Source organism: Capra hircus, chromosome 9 (genome assembly GCF_001704415.2).
Source record: "Capra hircus breed San Clemente chromosome 9, ASM170441v1, whole genome shotgun sequence".
Lineage (NCBI taxonomy): Eukaryota > Metazoa > Chordata > Mammalia > Artiodactyla > Bovidae > Capra > Capra hircus.
Window position 1 is genome coordinate 20,368,356 of NC_030816.1, and position 24,107 is coordinate 20,392,462.

General features: G+C 40.0%; 1 protein-coding gene across 1 annotated transcript; it reads right to left on the reverse strand.

The window, feature by feature from the left end:
• LOC102170698 (nephrocan) lies at positions 446-23,793 on the reverse strand. The gene is made up of 3 exons (XM_005684526.3): positions 23,540-23,793; positions 9,877-10,778; positions 446-1,865 (listed from the first exon to the last, which is right to left on the reverse strand). Exons 1-3 carry the CDS (start codon positions 23,726-23,728, stop codon positions 1,418-1,420), a joined length of 1,539 nt encoding a protein of 512 aa, XP_005684583.2. The 5' UTR covers positions 23,729-23,793; the 3' UTR covers positions 446-1,417.

Below are 24,107 nucleotides of genomic sequence, written 5' to 3' on the forward strand. Positions count from 1 at the left end.
CTTTTCAGGAAGCCTGGTATAGGAACATCTGCAGTAATTACAGTGCCAGTTTATATTTCCCTTTCTGATTTCCCTTTGGTCATGGGGAGACTGTCAAAGTAGCCTTGGCTTCTGTCCCTTAGTTAAAGGCAAACATGTGACTCAAGCTAGAACAATTAGTCTCTCCCTCTGAGGATGTGACTCTTGAGAAGAGGGGAGCTATTAATAACACTGATAATAGTGGAACACTTGGTTCTGCAGAGAGAACCCTGAAAAAGCTCAGGAACTCTCCATTACGTTTTTGTTCCCTGGGGCCCTGGGGGTAGACTTGATCTCCATCCTTACCATATGCTCCAGTTTTTCCTTTGATTCTGTGAGCTAGTCCCAATCTTTCCAATAAATTCTTTCCTGCTTGAAGTTAGAGTCAGTTTTTATTTCTTGTAAGCAAAAGTGTATAGTGTAGGCCTTTAGGTACCAGCTTCATATATGAAATCATCACTTTTTATTTGATAAAACAATCTGCTCAATTTGCAGGAAGTTAGATGGCGGTTTTATTGGGCATTACTGTTTGTCTAGGTTTCAGAATAAAACACAAATTATTTTTAACATGGTAGGAATTTATACCTTCTTTTCTACGTTACTCCTCCCACCTCAACTTATCTTAACTGTCATTTCAACTTATCTTAACTGTCATTTCATTCATTAAAAAAAAAGAAAAACTTATTTAAAAATATTGCATCTCTAAATGTATTATATATTTCTGCTTAAGAGATTGAACATTAAAAAGCATTTTTTGTGGAGCAAAGAGGACTTTTAGGGCAGTGAAACTACTATGTGTGATACTATAATGGTGAATACATGTCATTACATATTTGTCCAAACCCATAGTATGTACAGAAGAACTGATACTTTTGAACTCTCAAAAAAGGTCTTCTCTCAAGAGAAAAACTGACTCATTGGAAAAGACCCTGATGCTGGGAAAGATTGAAGGTGGGAGAAGAAGGGGATGACAGAGGATGAGATGGTTGGATGGCATCACTGACTCAATGGACATGAGTTTGAGTAAACTGGGAATTGGTGATGGACAGGGAGGCCTGGCGTGTTGCAGTCCATGGGGTTGCACAGAGTTGGACACGACTGAGCAACTGAACTGACTGATGGTATGTACAACACCAAAAGAGAACCCCAACGTAAACTGTGGACTTTAGGTGATTATGATGCGCTGATACAGGTTCATCAACTGTAATAAATGTTCCGCGTCTGGTGGGACATGTAGTAATGCGGGAGGCTATGTTTGTGTAGGGGGAGGGGGTATACAGGAAATCTCTATACTTTGCTCTCGATTCTGCTATGAACCTAAAACTGCTCTAAAAATGAGGTCTACTTTTAAGAAAGAAAGAAACAAAACCTTTTCCTAAACTGCAAACAAAGCTCATCCTTAATCTATCTCATAATCATAGTAATCATCATCCACATTGATTCTGATGCTGGCGTGCTCCTCCAGCTTTGGTTTCTTTTTGGTCTCTTTGCTTTTCTCGGTCAGATGTAAGTGATGCTCACATTGCTTCATGATCTTCTTGGAAGACATCCAGCTCTCCCCTTGTCGTTCAGCTGGTGCCACACACTGTCCTCCCCTCACATCTGTGCCCTTGGCCTTCAGGACCTCTCTGGCTCTCAGGAGGCTGCAGGTGCAATTCCACGGATTTCCATCCAGATACAGGTGCCGGAGGCGAGGCAGCACCTCCAGGGCTTTGAGGTCTAAAGCGGAAAGCTTGTTGTTCCTGAGGTTTAGAACCTGAAGCTGCTTCAGATCCTTGACCTCCCTCTCAGCAATGTCCTGGATGGCATTGCCTTTTAGGTCCAGCCTGGCTAAGGTTCCTGGGAGCCTGCAAAAGCATGGGAACAGGATGTGAGAGGAGGCTGTGACCGTCATTCAAAACTGCCGAGGCAACTCAGACTGAGCAACATCCACCTCTGCTGTACCGTTCTGTTCCCTCTGAAGCTAGAAAACAAGCTTTCTTTTGAAAAGTTAATTTAAAGTACAAACCGCAGTCTTACCTATTGGCCTTTAACCCTTTCTCATAGGACTTATTTTCTAACCTTCTGATTTCTTCTATTTTATATTCATATATTTTTCTCCTCCAGTGAAAATCTTGAAAAAAATGGCTAATTCCAAGTCTGGGGCAAAGTAAGCTAGAACAACTGAACCAGAATGCAATGAAGTGTTCAGAGATTAGTGGAATACCCATCATGATGGCTGCTATCAAAAATATAGTGTTAACAAGAGTGTGGAGAAATTGGAAACTTTGTGCATTGTGGATGGGAGTATAACACAGACGGTATGGAAAACAGTATGGTGGTCCTCCCCAAATTAAAAATACAATTGCCATATGATCCATCAATTCCACTTTTGTGTATATACTCAAAATAATTGAAAGGAAGTTCTCAAAGAGATACTTATGTGCCCATGTTATACTCCCATGTCAAATTCACAATAGTTAAAATGTGGAAGCAATCCAAATGTCCATTGATTGATGAATGAGTAAGCACAATACAAAATATAAATACCTAAAATGGAATATTATCCAGCCTTAAAACGAAGGAAATTCTGACTCATGCTACAACATGAATAAGGATACTATGCTAAGTGGGAAAAAAAGCCAGTCATAAAAAGATAACTTCCCTGGTGGCTCAGACGTTAAAGAATCTGCCCCAGCGTAGGAGACCCAGATTCAATCCCTGGGTCAGGAAGATTCCCTGGAGAAGGGAATGACAACCCCCTCCAGTATTCATGCCTGGATAATTCCACAGACAGAGAAGCCTGGTATACTATAGTCCATGGAATCACAAAGAGTCTGACATGACTGACTGACAAACATTTCACTTCAAAAGATAACCACTGTATGATTCTACTTACATAAGATGTCTAGAGTAGTCAAATTCATAGAAACAGAAAGTAGAATAGTGGTTGTCAGGGATTTAGGGGAGAGAGGAAATAAGTTGTTTAATGGGTACAGAGTTTCAGTTTTGCAAGATGAAAAAGTTCTGGACACTGGTTGCATGACAATGCAAATATACTCAGTATTGAATTGTACATTTTAAAATGGTTAACGTGGTAAATTTCATGTTATGTGTGTTTTACCACAATTTTTCTTTTTTTAAATAGAGATAATGGAATTGTGTCTCCAGCTTGGAGAGGTGCCTACTAATGAAATTTGAGGATCAAAAGAGACTAGCAACTATAAATAACCATAACTCACTGAATGAATTAAGATCTCTGGGTCCATAGTGATATTTATTAAAAAAAAAAAAAGAAACAGAAAAAGAGAGAGAAAAAAGCTACACAATAATGTTAAATGGGGAAAATAGAAGACAAAATTGACTGATCTGAAATACATAAAAACAACTTATGGCTAGACATGGGTTCTTTTTGAGCAGTTATGGATGACTCCTTTATTTCTCAGCACACAAAGTTTTCAACCTTGAACAGGTATTGCTGTATAACCAAGAAAAAAAAAAATTTTCAACTGTGGATACCAATTTGAAAAATTTCATGCTAATGACTGTTGATAAAAATAAAAAAGGATCACAGTTGTGAACTGAAAATCTTTCTGTGAATCAACAAGTTTCCATTAAGTGCTATTCTCTTTATGAAGTGCAATAAGTGAAAAAGTTTTATGGGAAAAAAGTCCCGCAAAATACCACCCAAATGCTATCTTCATGCCATCTGAACGTATTCTATTTCATGCTTTTTAGTATTCACTGGAATTTTTTATGGTGGTCTCAGTCATATGATTGCTATGCCAAGGAGAAAGAAACAAATGAATTTAACCATATTTTACAACAATATTACCTTTTGTTTTTTATAGTGTTATTTTTAGATGAATTTAATTCTAAAAAGTTAATCTTTTAGGTTACTGGAATTGGTAGCCATTTTCTTCTTCAGGGGATCTTCCCAACCCAGGGATCGAACCCTAGTCTCCCGCATTGCTGGCAGATTCTTTACAATCTGAGACACCAGGGAAGCCCACGGTTACTGGCACTTAGCCCAAATTTTGCCCTTGGTTTTTTTCTTTGATATTTACATTTTATAGTTGTATATATTTATGTTTATGTATTTTATATTTGTATTCATCTCAAACCATATAATGCATATACATACATAAGTGTTTGTGCTTTTGAATATTTTAAAGTCATGCTTGTTTAAAATGACTTTTTTAAAATTTGGAATTAAATTTACCTAACAAAAGAGGTTAATTTACCAGGGAAAATCACTTCATACATTTTAACAGTGTGGTATAAGCTCCTGCAAAGGCATTTTCTCTTAATAAGTTTGTTGTTAATACAACTAACAATTTTTGAATTGATATCCACAGTTAAATTCAGTTTGAAATTAATTGCTGAGAGGATATAACTTTGTGCACACACTAGCTTATCCAGCTTACATCTCCAAAAGTTAGACAGAAAACCTGTGTGTAGCTTTTTTTTTTCCCCAAGAAAAAATGCACTGTTAATTAGTGATGAAGCGGCAACCAAGGCTCTGTAAATATTGAGGGTACAAGGGGCACAGCTGAGGAAAGATACGGTAAACTCAAGAGTCAAGTCTCCTTATTAAGACTTTGAGTTCTAACTTTGGCTATTCTATCTACTAGTATGTGACTTCAGGTTAATTATTCAGCTCTTTTTTTTTGGCCACATCCACAGCATGTGGGATCTCTGTTCCCCAACTAGGGATTGAACCCAGCCGCTTGCATTGGAAGTGGAGTCTTAACCACTGGGCCATGGGGAAGTCCCAGTTATTTAGCTTTTTAAAGCTTCTGATTTTCCAAGTATTCACTGCACAGAAGTCACATAAAAATGTTAACTAAAGAAAATGAGCAAGCCAAGCTTTTCTTTTAAACGAACACAGTTATTCAGTTATCAGCTGGGTAGCCAAAAACTGTACCTGTAGGACTCTTTTTTTTTCTTTCATGTTATTATGGATAATCAAAATGGTATTATAAAAGAAATCAGTAATTTCCTTCTTTTGTGATCTTTTGGCAGTCATTTATTTCTTTGATATAATTTGTCTTTATAAGTCTGATTTCTATAAAAATGTAGCCCTGATTTTAAGACAAACAAGTGTCTAGAAATGCTGTTTGTTCTTTGGGCAGTATCCCTTTTTAGAGTAAAAAGAGGCAAACCCCCATTTTGTCAGTAGATGGCACTTCAGTGTAACAGAAAATGCTAACTGGCTTTACTACGTTGTAGAAAGCTATTCTGGATTTGAATTATCCAAATTGTGAATAATGAAGGAGTGGTGTAACTTATCTTTGTTCCCTGAGATGCAGACTGGTGAAATGAGAAGCAGCAAAAAGTGAGACCCAGGTTCCGGGTAGTCTAAATTCTAAGTTGTGGTTGAGTCACTCAGTCGTGTCCAACTCTTGTGACCCCATGGACTATAGGCCGACAGGCTCCTCTGTCCATGGCATTTTTCAGGCCAGAAAACTGGATTGGGTTGCCATTTCCTCCTCCAGGGGATCTTCCAGACCCAGGGATCACAAGCACATCTTCTGCATTAGCAGGCAGATTCTTTATGGCTGAGTCACCAGGGAAGCCCAAGGAATAGATAGTATTGTATTTTAATTCTTTACAGGAGGGAAACCATGGAAAAACTTTTTGGGGTCCTTCCAAATTTCCAGTTCAAATACAAATTGCAGAGTAGGGGTTTGGTGGTCCTGATGGGGAATTTAAAAATCACTTTCTATAAGAACACAGGCCAAGTTCTCTGACAGAGTAGAGGGCTGGGTGGCTTCATTTATGCCTCATGGGCATATACCCCCTGGTAGCTCACTACTTGCCCCATAGTCCTTTCCCAGTAGTTCTCAACCTGGGCTACGCCTTAAATTCATCTGGGGAGCTTTTTAAAAATACTGATGCCTGGGGTAAAGACATAATTGGTTTGAAGTGAGGTCTAGGCATGAATGGGCTTTTTAAAAGTTATCCAGATAATTCAATTGTGAAATCAGATTTGAAAATTAGGGTTAGCTCAGGATTGCAATGGCTGCCCTGGTGGATCAGTGGTAAAAAAAAATCTGCCTGCAATGCAGGACACCTGGCTTCAATTCCTGGATTGGGAAGATCCCCTGGAGGAGGGCATGGCAACCCACTCCAGTATTCTTGCCTGGAGAATTCCATGGACAGAGGAGCCTGGCAGGCTACAGTCCATAGGGTTGCACAGAGTTGGACAGGACTGAAGCGACTGAGGAGCAGCAGCAGCAGGCTTCAGTTCAGTTCAGTGGCTCAGAAGTGTCCGACTCTGCGACCCCATGCACTGCAGCGCGCCATGCTTCCCTGTCCATCACCAACTCCCGGAGTGTGCTCAAACTCATGTCCATTAAGTCAGTGATGCCATCCAGCCATCTCATCCTCTGTCATCCCCTTCTCCTCCCGCCTTCAATCTCTCCCAGCATCAGGGTCTTTTCCAATGAGTCAGTTCTTCATGTCAGGTGGCCAAAGGATTGGAGTTTCAGCTTCAGCATCAGTCCTTCCAATGAATATTCAGGACAGATTTCTTTTAGGATGGACTGGTTGGATCCTCCTGCAGTCCAAGGGACTCTCAAGAGTCTTCTCCAACACCACAGTTCAAAAGCATCAATTCTTCGGCACTCCGCTTTCTTTATGGTCTAACTCTCACATCCATACATGACTACTGGGAAAACCATAGCTTTGACTAGGTGGACCTTTGTTGGTAAAGTAATGTCTCTGCTTTTAATATGCTATCTAGGTTGATCATAGCTTTTCTTCCAAGGAGCAAGTGTCTTTTAATTTCATGGCTGCAGTCACCATTTGCAGAGATTTGGGAGCCCAAAAATATTAAGTCTCTCACTGTTTCCATTGTTTCCCCATCTATTTGCCACAAAGTGATGGGACCAGATGCCATGATCTTAGTTTTTTGAATGTTGAGTTTTAAGCAGCAGGCTTGCAAACCCATTATACACTCTGCTGGGTAAAAGCATTGTGTTTTCTGTAGTCACTTATTAAGGCACAGATACTCTGTCAGAAGTAATTAAGAATAATTAAGCTACTTTTCACTCATTAAACTTAGCAGGATTACTTCTCCAAATGCTTTCTAAGAGTCACCTGAATAGAAAAATTCACCAAGTTCACAGTTTTGTCCATGGCTGTCACAGCCCGCTGAGAATCCTTAGGTGATATAGTTACTCCCTAACTTGTTTTGTGACCTTTTACTTTCTGCATATTTTTTTGAGGAGCATGCAGTAATCGAAAATATAGTAGAGAAATTATTAAAATAACAAGAATGTTGTTGTTTAGTCACTCAGTCATGTCTGACTCTTTGCAACCCCATGAACTGCAGCACACCAGGCTTCCCTGTCCTTCACTATCTTCCAGAGTTTGCTCAAACTCATGTCCATTGAACCAGTGATACCATCCAACCATCTCATCTTCTGTCATCCCCTTCTCCTCCTGCCTTCAATTTTTCCCAGCAATCAGGGTCTTTTCCAATGATCAGTTCTTCACATCAGGTAGCCAAACACTATTGGAGCTTCGGCTTCAGCATCAGTCCTTCCAATGAATATTCAGGGTTGATTTCCTTTAGGATTGACTTATTTAATCTCCTTGCAGTCCAAGGGACTCTCAAGAGTCTTCTCCAACACCACAGTTCAAAAGCATCAGTTCTTCAGCATTCAGCCTTCTTTATGGTCCAGCTCTCATATCTGTACATGACTACTAGAGAAACCATAGCTTAGACTATACAGACCTTTGTCAGGAAAGTGATGTCTCTGCTTTTTAATACGCTGTCCAGGTTTGTCAGAGCGTTTCTTCCAAGGAGCAAGCATCTTTTACTTTCATGGCTGCAGTCACCATCTGCAGTGATTTGGGAGCCCAAGAAAAAAAAACCTGTTACCATTTCCATTGTTTCCATGAAGTGATGGGATAGGATGCCATGATCTTGGTCTTAAAAATGAGAGTCTTGAAATACTGCCCACATGCTCTAGCCTTAGAGCCTCTGTACTGGCCATTGTGTCTAGAACACTCCCACCCCCGCACACCCTGCCCACCACCCTGCAAATTGCATTATGGCTAAATCTGTCAGCTTCTTCCAGTCTTTGCTTAAAGCTTACCTTTACAAGGGGAGTACCCTTTTTACCTTATTAGAAATTAAAACCAGCTACCCCCACTCTTTACAGTCTTGAACCTGGTAACCCTGCTTGTTTTTTGTTGTTAGTTAAAACACCTAACAATATCTAAATGTTATATAGTTTACTTATATATTATGTTGTCATTCTTTCATTGCTAGAATTTAAGAGCAAGAAGTTTTATCTCTCTATTAGACTGATGTATCCCAAGTGCCTGGTAAAGTACCTGGCACATGGTGAATGCCAAAACATACTTGTTGAATTAAATTGATTGTATATGCATGTTTATTCATTAAGAGAAATTGATTACTTTCAAATCATTCTCAATATAGAATTTTAAATACAGAGTTCAGTTTGAAAAATCACTTTTTGATGTTTTGCACTGGGGATAGTTAACATACCATATACTTTTTAAATCCCTTTTTCAACTAGAAAAAAATGAACATCTGTCCATATAAAATATAATTTTATTCCTTTCTCATTGATAAGAAAATTTATCATAATGAACAATGACAATAAGTAAATCTAGTGCCACAGGATCCTACAGAACCAGAAGTTGATATATTAATTGTGAGAAATTTAATAATGATAATAGGGTAGGAAGCCTTTTTTCTACAAAGTGCTGAAAAGAAAAAGAATCTGCTGATAGGCACGTTTAATAAACAACATAGTATCTTTTTTAGGAGAATAATAGTACTTACTCTTCTATTTTTATTCTACTTTAAAATGTGAAACATGGGATAAAAGTTAAATAAATAGAGTCAATTAACATGAACATATTAGTAACAGATTATGCCTTTGGTTAGAGGGGAATAAGCACAGTGGGTTGGGGATAGAAGTAGGGATATTTGGGAAAAGATTATGAAGTGCCAGAGGATGCGGATATATGTGTGTTTGCGCGTGAGAGAAAGAGAATAGAAGAAACAACTGGAAACACAAAGACCAACACAAACTGACTCACACACTCACAGACAGGCCCACAGAAAATGGAGCAGCACCCCGCAGCACTGAGAAAAGCATGCGGCTCCTAAACACGTAATTCAAAATAAATGCAATGTTAGATTGCAAGGTTTTGATTTTTCCCTTATGTACTATTCCAATGCTTTTAAAAATATAAATGTCTTACTACATTTCCCCGCTCAGTTTTTTTGGGGTCCTCGCTTTGCTAGTGGTTAAACACATGCCTTGCTTCCCAAATGGTGCAGTGGAATCTGCCTGCCAGTGCGGAAGATGCAACAGACACGAGTTCCATCCTTGGGTCGGGAAGATCCCCTGTAGCGAAACGGCAACCCGCTCCAATATTCTTGCCTGGAAAATTCCATGGACAGAGGAACCTGGCAGCTACAGTCCATGGGGTCGTAGAGTCAGACAGGACTAAGCATGCACCCCCTTAAGCACATGCCTAGTGGGCCTGCTGCTGGATCCAGGCCATAGTTTAGAAAACCAGAACACATTTTTACAAGCAATAGCCCCCTGTGATGTTCGTTAGCATACTTCCCTGAAGCTGCAGTTGCTTCTAATACAGATCTCCTGTTGGCATCTTGTCCCACAGGCAAGGTAAGTTAGTGTAGGAGTCAGCTTGAGGGCTGGAGATTCCAAACCCTTGTTTAAAACTTCTGCCTCTGAACTCTTGGATAGCTTTAATTAGATAAATTACGTTTACTTGGACTACTTTTCTTTCTTTTATAATGTATTTAGTTGGCCCCATCTTTGGAAGACTTCTCTGGTAAGTTCCATAGATGATAAACTCACTTACCGCAGAGGTATAGACAGGAGTAGGTTCTGCTCCAAGGCCAAATTGGAGAGCTGGGAACACTTCTGCAGGGCTCCAGCTTCAAACAAGCTGACAATGTTGTTGTCCAGAAACAAGTGTTTCAAATCTCGGAGGTCCCGGAACTCTTGCGCCGTAACTTTCCGAATCAGATTATTGCTGATATCCAGCTTTTGTAGCCGGGCTGGTAGTCGGAGGGGCAACGTCTGAAGTTGGTTTTGGGACACCTCAAGGGTGGTTAAATTGGCAAGGAGCTGTGCCCCCTCGATGGAAGAGAGTGAGTTTTCTGACAGGTAAAGGTGGGAAAGATTCTCTAAGTGTTTCATATCTCGAAACCTCACCGCTTTGAGCCGGTTTCTCTCCATTTTTAAAGAGAGCAAAGATTTGGGGAGGTTAATAGGAATTTTAGTCAGAAAGTTACTACTGAAACTGAGAAATTGCAGAGACTGAAGGGAAGTGAAGAAGCTAGCTGGTATGAGATGTAGCTTGTTATTCTCCATGCTCAGATGTTTCAGATGGGGAAGTGCCAGCGGTCCCTCCACATTCTCGATGTTGTTGGCGTCTAACATCAAGCTTTGCAGACTGACAAGGGAGGAGAGCATATTGGGAGAGACAGAAGAGATCAGATTGTTTTTCAGTTCAAGGATTTTTAATTTCTTCAGTCCTTCAAAATCAGATCCGTGAAGGACATATATTGAATTATCATTTAGTTTTAACACTTCAAGACTGGCCGGGAGAGCACGGGGGACCCGTCTTAACTTATTTTTCCAAAGTTCCAAGGTCTTCAAAGTACTCAGAGTTTTGAAAGTGTCGTTTTCTACTGACTCTGTTCCACTGGCCAGCAGAAGAAAATCTTCTAGAGCTAACATTTGGGTAAAGTTAGATAGCTATTAAAAAAAAAAAAAAAAAAAAAAAGAAAAGAAAGGGTGGGGAAGAGAGGAGAAAAGCAGTAAATTAGGATTGTTATTTTTAAAAATGCATATATGTTATCATTCAATACTAATGATACTTCAGCTTTTTCCTTCAGGATCTATTTTATTTTTTTTACCAGAATTACTTAAAACTTGTTTTAATTGGAGGAAAGTTGCTTTACAATATTGTATTGGTTTTGCTATACAACAACACAAATCAGTAATAATTATATACATATATGTATATATACCCTTCCCTCTGGAACCTCTCTCCCCACCCCTTTCCCCCCCTCAAGGTCATCAGAGCACGGGCTGGGCTCCATGTGGTTTTAAATTATCTCTTGGAAAAGGATAGAAACTCAGGTCCTGACCGTTTTTATTCACAGCTGCTAGCAGTGTAAGAGGTCTAAAATATTTTAAGAACTTTCATACACTATTGGAAGACATAAAATTGGCCAACTTTTGCTGTGTATTCTTTGACCCAGCAAGTTTACTTGTAGGTAGAAGTGCTTACAAATTGCACAATGATGTGTGCGACAAGATCAACAGGATGTTCTTTGTTGCATCATCTTGTAACAGCCAAAAAGGAAACAATCTGGAAATTTCACCAAGCTGTTAATTAGAGTTGCTAACTCTTAGGGGGTAAGGTTATAGGGAATTTTCATTATCTATCTACATTTCGCATTGTTTAGATGTTTAACATTTTTTAATTACATTTAAACAATTTTAAGCATTAAAAGTAAAAAAAAAATTAATGTCCTAGATACTGCTATCAGTTGGATGGGCCTATCAGAAAGACATTTTCAAGTATATTATAGTTTGGAAAACTAGTCTCCTTGTTCCCACTCCCCAATTTTTGTTTCATTGATGAAAAAGATTCATGAAGAAACAAATAGGATACATGTGTCTCCATGTCAGTAGAGCAAGGAGTCCATTCATGCATATACCCCAGACCTAATGCAAATCCTCTCCTCAGTTTTAGGACTCTGATACACTTTCTCCATGGTTTGCAAGTTCAAGCACCCCTATCTTTCCACATACCCTCCAAACTCCTAGCTTGACATCTGGTCTTTTTTAGGATGATGTAATTTTTGGTATTTGTTTCTCAGAGTAAAATCATGTTTAGGTAAACGAAGAATTGTTCCAGATTTTCCTCAGCTTGATAAATCTTCACAAAATTTTCAACCTGATTTAGAATTCAGGTAAGCTGGAATTTTCAATGCACAATTTTATGTCTTACTGTCTACAGCTTATAAATGTTGATTTAATTGTGCAGTTGAACCCTTTTCTAATACCAGTATATGGTTAATACCTTCAAAGTGGGTTAATTCTGCAGCACATATTTGTTATATATGATTATACTATAGGAAGACCTGTGATGTGAATTATGGTATATTTCACTGCAGATGGTGACTGCAGCCATGAAATTAAAAGACACTTACTCCTTGGAAGGAAAGTTATGACCAACCTAGATAGCATATTGAAAAGCAGAGACATTACTTTGCCAACAAAGGTCCATCTAGTCAAGGCTATGGTTTTTCCAGTGGTCATGTATGGATGTGAGAGTTGGACTGTGAAGAAAGCTGAGTGCCAAAGAATTGATGCTTTTGAGCTGTGGTGTTGGAGAAGACTCCTGAGAGTCCCTTGGACTGCAAGGAGATCCAACCAGTCCATTCTGAAGGATATCAGCCCTGGGATTTCTTTGGAAGGAATGATGCTGAAGCTGAAACTCCAGTACTTTGGCCACCTCATGGGAAGAGTTGACTCATTGGAAAAGACCCTGATGCTGGGAGGGATTGGGGGCAGGAGGAAAAGGGGACAACAGAGGATGAGATAGCTGGTTGGCATCACCGACTCAATGGACGTGAGTCTGAGTGAACTCCGGGAGATGGTCATGGACAGGGAGACCTGGTGTGCTGTGATTCATGGGGTCGCAAAGAGTTGGACACGACTGAGCGACTGAACTGAACTGAAAGAATCGCCTAAAATGGTACATTAGTTGAAGAATCTCATGTTAAAAATTCAGTAAACAAATATTTTTAATCATAAAATTTTTGGCAGCTGCCTTGGCTTATATATTGCTGCTAACATTTGATATTTTCTTAATGATTAATCAGATGCATTAATTAGTCCTAGTCCCAAGAACAATACTTTTTTTTTTTGCATTTGTTGAGCATCTACAAGTTCCATGTGCTTTTTTATATGTTATCATTAGTTCTCCTTATAACCCTGCAAGTTTGAATTTCAACAAGGTCTACAGAATTCCAAAGCCCTTTCTTCCTCAACTCATCATTTTCTAATACATTTTCTGCTGCCTGTGGTCTATAACTAATGTTTTTCAAATGAGACACAAGATCTGGACACAGATCATATTTTTAGAAAAGCAGAAATTTTAGAGATTATATAGTATAGATCTTCCATATAAGGGATGGTTTAAGGTGGAATCAAAATTGCCAGGAGAAATATCAATAACCTAAGATATGCAGATGACACCCCCTTAAGGCAGAAAGTGAAGAATTAAAGACCCTCTTGATGAAAGTGAAAGAGGAGAGTGAAAAAGTTGGCTTAAAACTCAACATTCAGAAAACCAAGATCATGGCAGCCAGTCCCATCACTTCATGGCAAATAGATGGGGAAACAATGGAAACAGTGACAGGTTTTATTTTCTTGGGCTGCAAAATCACTGCAGAAGGTGACTGTAGCCATGAAATTAAAAGATACTTGCTCCTTGGAAGAAAAGCTATGACCAACCTAGACAGCATATTAAAAAGCAGAGACATTACTTTACCAACAAAGGTCCATCTAGTCAAAGCTACGGTTTTTCCAGTGGTCATGTATGGATGTGAGAGTTCGACTATAAACAAAGCTGAGTGCTGAAGAATTGATGCTTTTGAACTGTGGTGTTAGAGAGGATTCTTGAGATTCCCTTGGACTGCAAGAGGAACAAACCAGTCAATCCTAAAGGAAATCAATCCTACATATTCATTGGAAGGACTGATGCTGAAGCTGAAACTCCAATCCTTTGGCCACCTGATGTGAAGAACTGGCTCACTGGAAAAGACCCTGATGCTGAGAAAGATCGAGGGCAGGGGGAGAAGGGGATGACAGAAGATGAGATGGTCATGAGTTTGAGCAAGCTCCAGAAGTTGGTGGAAAGGGAAGCTTGGTGTGTTGCAGTCCATGAGGTTGCAAAGATTCGGACACGACTGAGTGACTGAACTGAACTGAACTGAATGAGGCCAAAAAATAAAAATGAAATAAACGACCTGTCCGAGACTCAGGGTGTTTAATCTATTCTTCATTTTAAAGTGCCTTTTTCTAGGCTTTCTTTCATATAAAGTCACAAATGACTCTACACATAGATTTGCACCTCTGGGACTGTTGATCTCCTGAAAAAAGACCTTGATGTTGCAAATGCTTCCACTTCTATCTGTGTGATGACAAACCCTAAAAAGACTGCTGACTATGCAGCCAGTCTCAGAGATGACGTGAATCTGAATGGACAGTTTCTTTGAGGACAAAGTGTGGTGTGGGAGCTTCAATTTGTCTCCATTTTTATTTATAAAGTATATAGTCGAGCCTACATAGTAAATACCAGTTATATTCTTAACTGAATCCAGGGAATAGTCATTTTGTGTTAATAAGCATAGAGAACTTTTTCCCTTTATCAGGTGAATGCAGATTACTTTTGCCAAAGCCAAAACAACATCCAGTTGTGGATGTGGCTGGTGATGGAAATAAAGTCTGATGCTGTAAAGAACAATATTGCATAGGAACCTGGAATGTTAGGTCCATGAATCAAGGAAAATTGGAAGTGGTCAAACAGGAGACGGCAAGAATGAGCATTAACATTTTAGGAATCAGCGAACTGAAATAGACTGGAATGGGTGAATTTAACTCATATGACCATTATATCTACTACTATGGGCAAGAATCCCTTAGAAGAAATGGAGTAGCCATCATAGTTAACAAAAGAGTGCAAAATGCAGTACTTGGATACAGTCTCAAAAATGACAAAATTATCTGTTTGTTTGCAAGGCAAATCATTCAAAATCACAGTAATCCAAGTCTATGTCTCGACCAGTAATGCTGAAGAAGCTGAAGTTGAACAGTTCTATGAAGACCTACAAGACCTTCTAGAACTAACACGCAAAAAACATGTCCTCTTCATTATAGGGAACTGAAATGCAAAAGTAGGAAGTCAAGAGCTACCTGGAGTAACAGGAAAATTTGCCCTTGGAGTACAAAATGACGCAGGTCAAAGGCTAACAGAGTTTTGCCAAGAGAACGCACTGGTCATAGTAAACACCCTCTTCCAACAACACAAGAGAAGACTCTACATATGGACATCACCAGATGGTCAATACCGAAAGCAGGTTGGTTATATTCTTTGCAGCCAAAGATGGAGAAGCTCTATATAGTCAGCAAAATCAAGACAGAGAGCTATTGTGGCTCAGATCATGAACTGCTTATTGCCAAATTCAGACTTAAATTGAAGCAAGTAGGGAAAACCACTAGACCATTAAAGTATGACCTAAATCAAATCCCTTACAATTATACAATGTAAGTGACAAACAGATTCAATGCATTAGATCTGATAGACAAAGTGCCTGAAGAACTGTGGATGGAGGTTCGTGACATTTTACAGGAGGCAGTGATCAAGACCATCCCCAGAAAAAGAAATGCAAAAAGGCAAAATGGTTGTCTGAGGAGGGCTTGAGTATCTGAGAAAAGAAGAGAAGCAAAAGGCAAAGGAGTAAAGGAAAGAGATACCGATTTGAATGCCGAGTTCCAAAGAATAGCAAGGAGGGATAAGAAAGCCTTCCTTGGTGATCAATGTAAAGAAATAGAGGAAAGCAATAGAATGGAAAAGAGCAGAGATCTCTTCAAGAAAATTAGAGATACCAAGGGAACATTTCATGCAAAGCAGAGCACAATAAAGGACAGAAATGGTATGGACCTAACAGAAGCAGAAGATATTAAGAAGAGGTGGTAAGAATACACAGAAGAACTAAACAAAAAAGATCTTCATGACCCAGATAACTACAATGGTGTGATCACTCACCTAGAGCCAGACATCCCTAGAATGTGAAGTCAAGTGGGCCTTAGGAAGCATCACTTCAAACAAAGCTAGTGGAGGTGATGGAATTCCAGTTGAGCTATTTCAAATCCTAAAGGATGATGCTGTGAATGTGCTGAACTCAATATGCCAGCAAATTTGGAAAACTCAGCAGTGGCCACAGGACTGGAAAAGGTCAGTTTTCATTTCAATCCCAAAGAAAGGCAATGCCAAAGAATGCTCAGACTACCACACAATTGCACTCGTCTCACACACTAGCAAAGTAATGCTCAAAATTCTCCAAGCCAGGTTTCAACAGTACGTGAACTGTGAACTTCCAGATGTTCAAACTGGATTTAGAAAAGGCAGAGAAACCAGAGATCAAATTGCCAACATCCGTTGTCTCATCAAAAAAGCAAGAGAGTTCCAGAAATACATCTACTGCTTTTTGACTATGACAAAGCCTTTGACTGTGTGGATCACAACAAACTGTGGAAAATTCTTCAAGAGATGTGAATACCAGACCACCTGACCTGCCTCCTGAGAAATTTGTATGCAGGTCAAGAAGCAACAATTAGAATTGGACATGGAACAACAGACTGGTTCTAAATTGGGAAAGGAGTACGTTAAGGCTGTATATTGTCACCCTGCTTATTTAACTTCTGTGCAGAGTACATCATGAGAAATGCTGGACTGGATGACGCACAAGCTGGAATCAAGATTTCCGGGAGAAATATCAAGAACCTCAGATATGCAGATGACACACCCTTTTGGCAGAAAGTGAAGAACTAAAGAGCCGCTTGGTGAAAGTGAAAGAGGAGAGTGAAAAAGTTGGCTTAAAACTCAACATTCAGAAAACTAAGATCATGGCTTCTGGTCCCACCATTTCATGGCAAATAGATGGGGAAATAATGGAAACAGTGAGAGACTTTATTTTGGGGGGCTCCACAATCACTGCAGATGGTGATTGCAGCCATGAAATTAAAAGACGCTTGCTCCTTGGAAGAAAAGCTATGACCAACTCATACAGCATATTAAAAAGCAGAGACATTACTTTACCAGCAAAGGTCCGTCTAGTCAAAGCTATGGTTTTTCCAGTGGTCAGGTATGGATGGGAGAGTTGGACTGTAAAGAAAACCGAACACTGAAGAATTGATGCTTTTGAACTGTGGTGTTGGAGAAGACTCTTGAGAGTCCCTTGGATAGCAAGATCCAACAAGTCAATCCTAAAGGAAATCAGCCCTGAATATTCATTGGAAGGACTGATGCTGAAGCTGAAACTCCAATACTTTGGCCACCTGATGCAAAGAACTGATTCACTTGAAAAGACCCTGATGCTGAGACAGATTGAGGGCAGGAGGAGAAGGGGACGGCAGAGGATGAGATGGTTGGATGGCATCACCAATGCAATGGATGTGAGTTTGAGCAAGCTCCGGGAGCTGTTGATGGACAGGGAAGCGTGGCGTGCTGCAATCCAGTGGTCGCAAAGAGAGGGACACGACTGAGCGACTGAACTGAACTGATTATTGGTTAAAATGGCCCACCATTTTCTGAATATTTACTATGCTTATCTTTTGTCTTTTAATTGAAGGATACTTACTTTACAATTTTGTATTGGTTTCTGCCATACAACAACGTGACGCAGCCTAAGTTTGCTGATGTCTGCCCCTCCTTGACCCTCCCTCCCATCCCGCCCGTCTAGGTCGTCACAGAGCACCGGCTGCGCGTCCTGCGTCTGTGCAGCCCCTCCCCACTAGCCATCTGCTTTGCATCTGGTAGTGTATATCTGTCAGTGCCACCCTGTCACCCTTGTCCCACCCTCTTCTTCCTCTGCTGTGTCCCCAAGTCTGCTCTCTATGCCTGAGTCTGTGTTCCTGCCCTCAAATAAGTTCACCTGCCATTTTTCTAGGTTCCATATATATATGTGTTAGTACACATACTTGGTTTTTCTTTCTGACTTACTTCACTCTGTATAACAGCCTCTGGGTTCATCGTGTCACTAGAACTGACACACACAGTGCTTATGTTTACAAAGCTCTGTGTATAAACAGGATTACTCCCTTTTCACTGAGGGAAACTAAAGCTCAAGAAGGCAGAACAATTTGTCCAAGTATTTCTTGCTAGAAAGTGGAAGGATTGGGCTTCCAATCCAGGTTTATCTCACCCTAACACATATATTTTTTAAAGTTAATCTGTTTATTTTAATTGGAGGCTGATTACTTTACAGTATTGTGGTGGTCTTTGCCATACATCGACAGGAATCAGCCATGGGTGTACATGTGTCCCCCTATCCTGAGCCTCCCGCCTCCCTCCCCACCCCATCTCTCTGGGTTGTCCCAGAGCACTGGCTTTGAGGGCCCTGCTTCATACGTGGAACTTGCACTGGTCATCTATTTTACATATGGTAATATACATGTTTCAGTGCTGTTCCCTCAAATCATCCCACCCTCACCTTTTCCCACAGAGTTCAAAAGTCTGTCCTTTACATCTGTGTCTCTTTTGATGTCTCTCATATAGGGTTGTAGTTACCATCTTCTTTCTAAATTCCATAATATGTGTCAATATACAATATTTGTCTTTCTCTTTCTGACTTATTGCACTCTGTATAGCAGGCTCCAGTTTCATCCACCTCATTAGAACTGATTCAAATGTGTTTTTTTTTATACCCCAGTAATACTCCACTGTGTACATGTACCACAATTCTTTATCCATTTGTCTGCCAACAGATATCTAGGTTGCTTCCATATCCTAGCTATTGTAAACAGTGCTGCAATGAACTTTGCGGTACATGTGTCTCTTTCAATTCTGGTTTCCTCAGTGTGTATGCCCAGCAGTGGGATTGCTGGGTCATAAGCAATGGCACCCCACTCCAGTACTCTTGCCTGGAGAATCCCATGGGCGGAGGAGCCTGGTGGGCTGCAGTCCATGGGGTCGCTAAGAGTCGGACATGACTGAGCGACTTCACTTTCACTTTCATGCATTGGAGGAGGAAATGGCAACCCACTCCAGTGTTCTTGCCTGGAGAATCCCAGGGACGGCGAGGCCTGGCCGGCTGCCGTCTATGGGGTCTCACAGAGTTGGACACGACTGAAGTGACTAAGCAGCAGCAGCAGCAGCAGCAGCAGCAGCAGCAAGGCAGTTCTATTTCCAGTTTTTTTAAGGAATCTCCATACTGTTCTCCATAGTAGCTGTACTAGTTTGCACTCCCATCAACAGTGTAAGAAGTTTCCCTTTTTTCCACACTCTCTCCAGCATTCATTGTTTGTAGACTTTTTGATAGCAGCCATTCTGACCTGTGTGAGATGGGCCCTCATTGTGGTTTTGATTTGCATTTCTCTGATAATGAGTGATGTTGAGCATCTTTTCATGTGTTTGTTAGTCATCTGTATGTCTTCTTTGGAGAAATGTGAACACATATATTTTTAACTTTACTGTTTATAACATGAATTTAGCTGAAGTGTATAGAGTTCTGGTGCCACAATGAGAAAGACACTCATTGATTTTCAACTTATCAGTTGAGTTTGCAGAGCTGACAAAGGCAAAAAAAAATCTGCCAGACTTGTTTTTTGCATTTCCGTGGGCTGGGAAAGAGATGCTTTTGCCCTGGAGCTAACCTTGGAACTGTTGGCCATTTGTCAACATTGGTTAAAAAGCAAGGCAAGTGTGGCTTGATGTTAACAATTAGGGGTTAGGGGAAAAAAAAGAAAAACAGACTTAGAAAGCTTAGCTAAGTAAAATTCCTGCCATCACAGTTTTACAGTTTGGTGAACCTAATACTTATGGAGATAAAAGTTACCATATAATATGAAAAGTTAAAGAAAAAAAAAAAAGCAAGCCAAGTAGAATGAAACAGGGCAGAGGGGCCAGTTCTGCCGGCCTCTCCATGAAAAGGCTTTGTTTCAGTTTTCAGTTAGCCCCCTCTCCAAGCACTAAAGGGTCACAGAACTTCCTTAGGCTCTGTTTAGGTCAAATGCACACAGGAATCTGACACATTCACAGTGACTGCCTCAGACATATGCGAACCAAGCCAGCAACGAGTTTTCTAAACTATGCTGGAATTTTTCCTGATCATCGAAGCAACATTTGTTCTCTGAAAAACTTAAAAATTCTGGAAAGTATGGAGAGAATATAAAAAGAATTCATAACCTCTCCCTTGTTGATAAACTTATAAACTATGTATTTATTTATTTGGCTGCAGTAGGTCTTAATTGGAGGCTTCCCAGGTAGGGTAGTGGTAAAGAATCTTCCTGACAATGCAGGAGACCCAAGAGATGCAGGTTCATTCCCTGGGTGGGGAAGATCCCCTGGAGAAGGAAATGGCAACCCACTCCAATATTCTTGCCTGGGAAATTCCATGGACAGAAGAGCCTGGCAGGCTACAGCCCATGGGGTCACAGATAGCCAGACACAACTGAGGGGCAGCACTGAGACTGCAGTTGAGGCACCGGGTATCTAGTTCCCTCACCAGGAATCAAACCCAGGACCCCTGCATTGGGAGCACAGAGTCTTACCCGCTGGGCCATCAGGGAAGTCCCTATATATTTCTTACACAAGAAGAATTTGAAGTACCTTCTTCTCTTCCACGAAAGATGTATGAAAATGATTATTCTCCCTGACTGCCATGAGAAAGACATTTCTGTGCGCATGCTAAGTTGCTTTAGTCGTGTCCAACCCTTTGCAACCCTATGGACTATAACCCGCCAGGTTCCTCTGGCCACAGAATTCTTCGGGCAAGAATCCTGGAGTGGGTTGCCATGCCCTCCTCCAGGAATCTTCCCATCCCAGGAATTGAACCTGCATTTTCTGTGGCTCTTGCATTGCAGGCAGGTTCTTTACCACTGAGTCACTGGAGAACCCCAAAGACGTTTCTATTTGTCCTTTACATGTTAGAGCTAAACCTGTAAAACTCTTAGAAGAACATACAGGCATGTATTGTCATGACCTTGGGTTTGGTAAAAGTTATCTTGGGTATGACACCAGATATGGTCCTCTCCAGCAGCACCAGCTGTCCAGGTATAGGAGAAACAAAGGAAAGTGATCATGTTAAGTAGAGACTGAGGCTTTGCTGAATAAGTGTGGAGATACTTAATTGTGGGATGCAAAAGGGGAAGGGGTAGGGAAAGAAGATAAATAAGAAATGAACTGATTATCTGAGAGAATGTGCGTAGATCTAGAATTAGAAGTCTTCGTGAGGTAGAATGATAAGTACAGCATATGGCAGCTGAATAGAAAGGAGATAATGACAAGAGAGCGCATATGGGAATTAAAGATTTTTGATTAGAAAAATTTCAGGTATAAAGAGGATTATTGGAGTGGGGTGCCATTGCCTTCTCCCATGATATAAACAAGAGAGTAGACAGCTGTGGAGAACTGAAAATGTAGATAGATAATTTTTAAGAGTTCAAGGAAGTGTGGGACTAGGATATTGAACGCTAAAGGCACCCCAAAAGATGCAGAATTTAGGATGGAGAGGAAGACTAGGAGATTTAGGATGAAAGAGACAGGGGCACAGTATAAAACTCACAGAGGAACAGAGTGTTATTATCTGATGGTGTGCACCTCAAAGAAGTAGGGATTTTTACAGATAAAAGGATGAATAAAATCCCTCTTAAGGGCAGGAACTGTGAATTTTTAATACTTTTTAATTTTTTTGACTGTACCATGCGGCTTGTAGGATCTTTGTTCCCCGACCAGGGATTAAACTGGGCCACATCAGTTGAGAGCCTAGAATCCTAACCACTAGGCCACTAAGAAACTCCTAGAACTGAATTTTTCATCTTTTATCTGCAGTCTCAACCATAGCATTCACAGACCCAAAGACAATGGAATCACATGAACAAGTAATAAAAACATTTAAAATTGTGGTATGTATACACATACACATATATTATATATATATATATAAACATGCTATGCATGCATACATATATATGTTCTGTATGTGTAGATATATATGTATATGTGTATATATATATATATAGTTTCTATTGTTATTAATCTGTAGACCCATTTTAAGTCTTTTTGTTTAAAATACAGGCACCCAATTCTATAATTCAAACCAGATAAACAGAATAACATTGTATTCACTAAATGCAAGTAAAATATGGGTATTTAAAGCCTAAAGGATTTTTAAAAGGGAAAAGAGAAGTATTATTGCTCAGAACTTTCTACTTCCTTCACCAAACAGTCCTCTCTTTCTTCAACTTTTCTGCTGCGAACAGTCCTTTCTAGAGATAATTAACTAGGATAAAGTCAGGGAAGTGGCAATATTGCTATTCAATGAACCTAAACCAATCAATATTGCTGTTCAGTGAACCTAAACCAATGACAAATGAACTCAATCAGTAAGTGAATTTGATGAGAGACATAATTTCATCTTATTGACTGCAGAGCAACAGTGGGGGATCATTACCAAGCTTCGCTGACACTCCACCTCTCAGTATCTCAAGACCTCAGGACAAATATTTAAGCATTTTGCCCTTTAACCAGGTGTCTTGCTTGAATGCTGAGACCTGACAGGCATTAGGCACTACTGGATTAGAAGAGGAAAGTAAACAGATGACGACTAGGCAATGGTGCTTTTTGAACCTCGAAATAAATATCATGCCACCTATTTCACACTCCCAGTGTGTGTGTGCACCTACATTAAAATTTCTTGACCAAATAAAACAGGGGGACAGGGAGGTGTCTCTGTTTGAAGGAAAAGTACATTCACCTGCTGACTCTCTGCACCTGGACCATAGACAGGTATTTCCTTATCTTAAGGTTTGGATTGATGAGGGAGAAGCAGTGACCAGAGAGTCAGAGAATTTTCCATCTAGAAAACTCCTGGGATCCCCAATCTAATCCAGCCTTCTCATGTCATAAAAGTAACAAATAAGGTCCAGAGAATTTTTTTTTTAACTGCTTGTCTAAGGTAATTCTATCTCTAGTGAGAAAACTAAAATGAGAACTCTAGTCTCTTGATACCTTTCAAAATACCAAAGGTCAAAAACAAGTTTCTTCATGTTATACAAGTCAGACAGATCTATAGCTCTCTTTTCAAGTGCCCTCTGAATAGGAAAGCATGAAAATAAAAGCCATAAGTAAAAGCACACAGATCGACTAAAAATAAATAGATTAAAAAATAAAAGCACATAGAATGAGAATTTCAGTAATGTGGCAAAACAAAAACGTGTATTTCTTCTGTATAAGTTTCCATAAAGACATTAATGCCCAGCTGGTTTGTAGGGTTTGTATGAATAATTCTCACATGCTATGTTTATCTTGATAGCCTTATAATGTTATAGGTATCATCTGCCTTCTATGGCATAAACAAAAGTATGTTTTTCCCCCCCAAACAAATTCTTTTTAAAACGGGGATATGAAGGAGCCAATGCTCTCAAACTCTTTTTGTTAAGAATCATTACTCTACTTTTACTCTGCAACAACATAATTAAAATTTTAAAAAACTAAAACAAAATATTATTTTATTATTGGGGGGGGCTCCTTCCCTAAAATGAAATATCCAGAGGCATATACCCATCTCACTACACAGAGCAAACAGGTAGCTAGTACAGCGACACAATTTCATAATCATCGCTTTTAAGTTTCGATTATTTACATTAAGTTTAACAACCCCACAGTCACCTCTTCCCCCTGTCTCACAAAATAAAGTTGCAGGAGAATGAGTGATTACCTGAAGGTGTTGAATTTTGCTATGGCTGATGTAGAGCTTCCTGGTGGTGGAAGGAATGCCCGATGGCACCTCCATTAGCCTGTAGCATTGCACCGACTGCTCTGAGTCACAGCTGCATCGTCCAGGACAGCGAGGATCGAAACCATAGCAGAGAGAGAGCAGAGCAAGGAAAGTGTAGAGCAGACACATCTCCCAAAACAGGGCCTCTCACGTAGCAGGCAAGTGTTCAGGCAATGTCTCACTTTTTATACCGTGAAATCTGATCATAGAACCTTATGAATGTGTACTCTGTCAGTGTAAGAAGACAGGAGAGAAAAAATTCCCAATTTGCCTGGGTTAAAATGTTAGCAACTATTACAAAGAGGAAGGCACTTAAACATTGATAAGCTGCCTTAATATTTGTAGGTGAGCAAAACCCTATGTTATTTATGGCTTGAAAGGCTAATCTGCAAACACCTCTATTATCTGTAGTTTCCTTGTTTTGTTAAATGTGACACTCGGGAATTAGGGGGAAAAGACAAAGAGCTGTTTTATAGCGGGTTATAAAACCATTGAATTTTCTGTGACC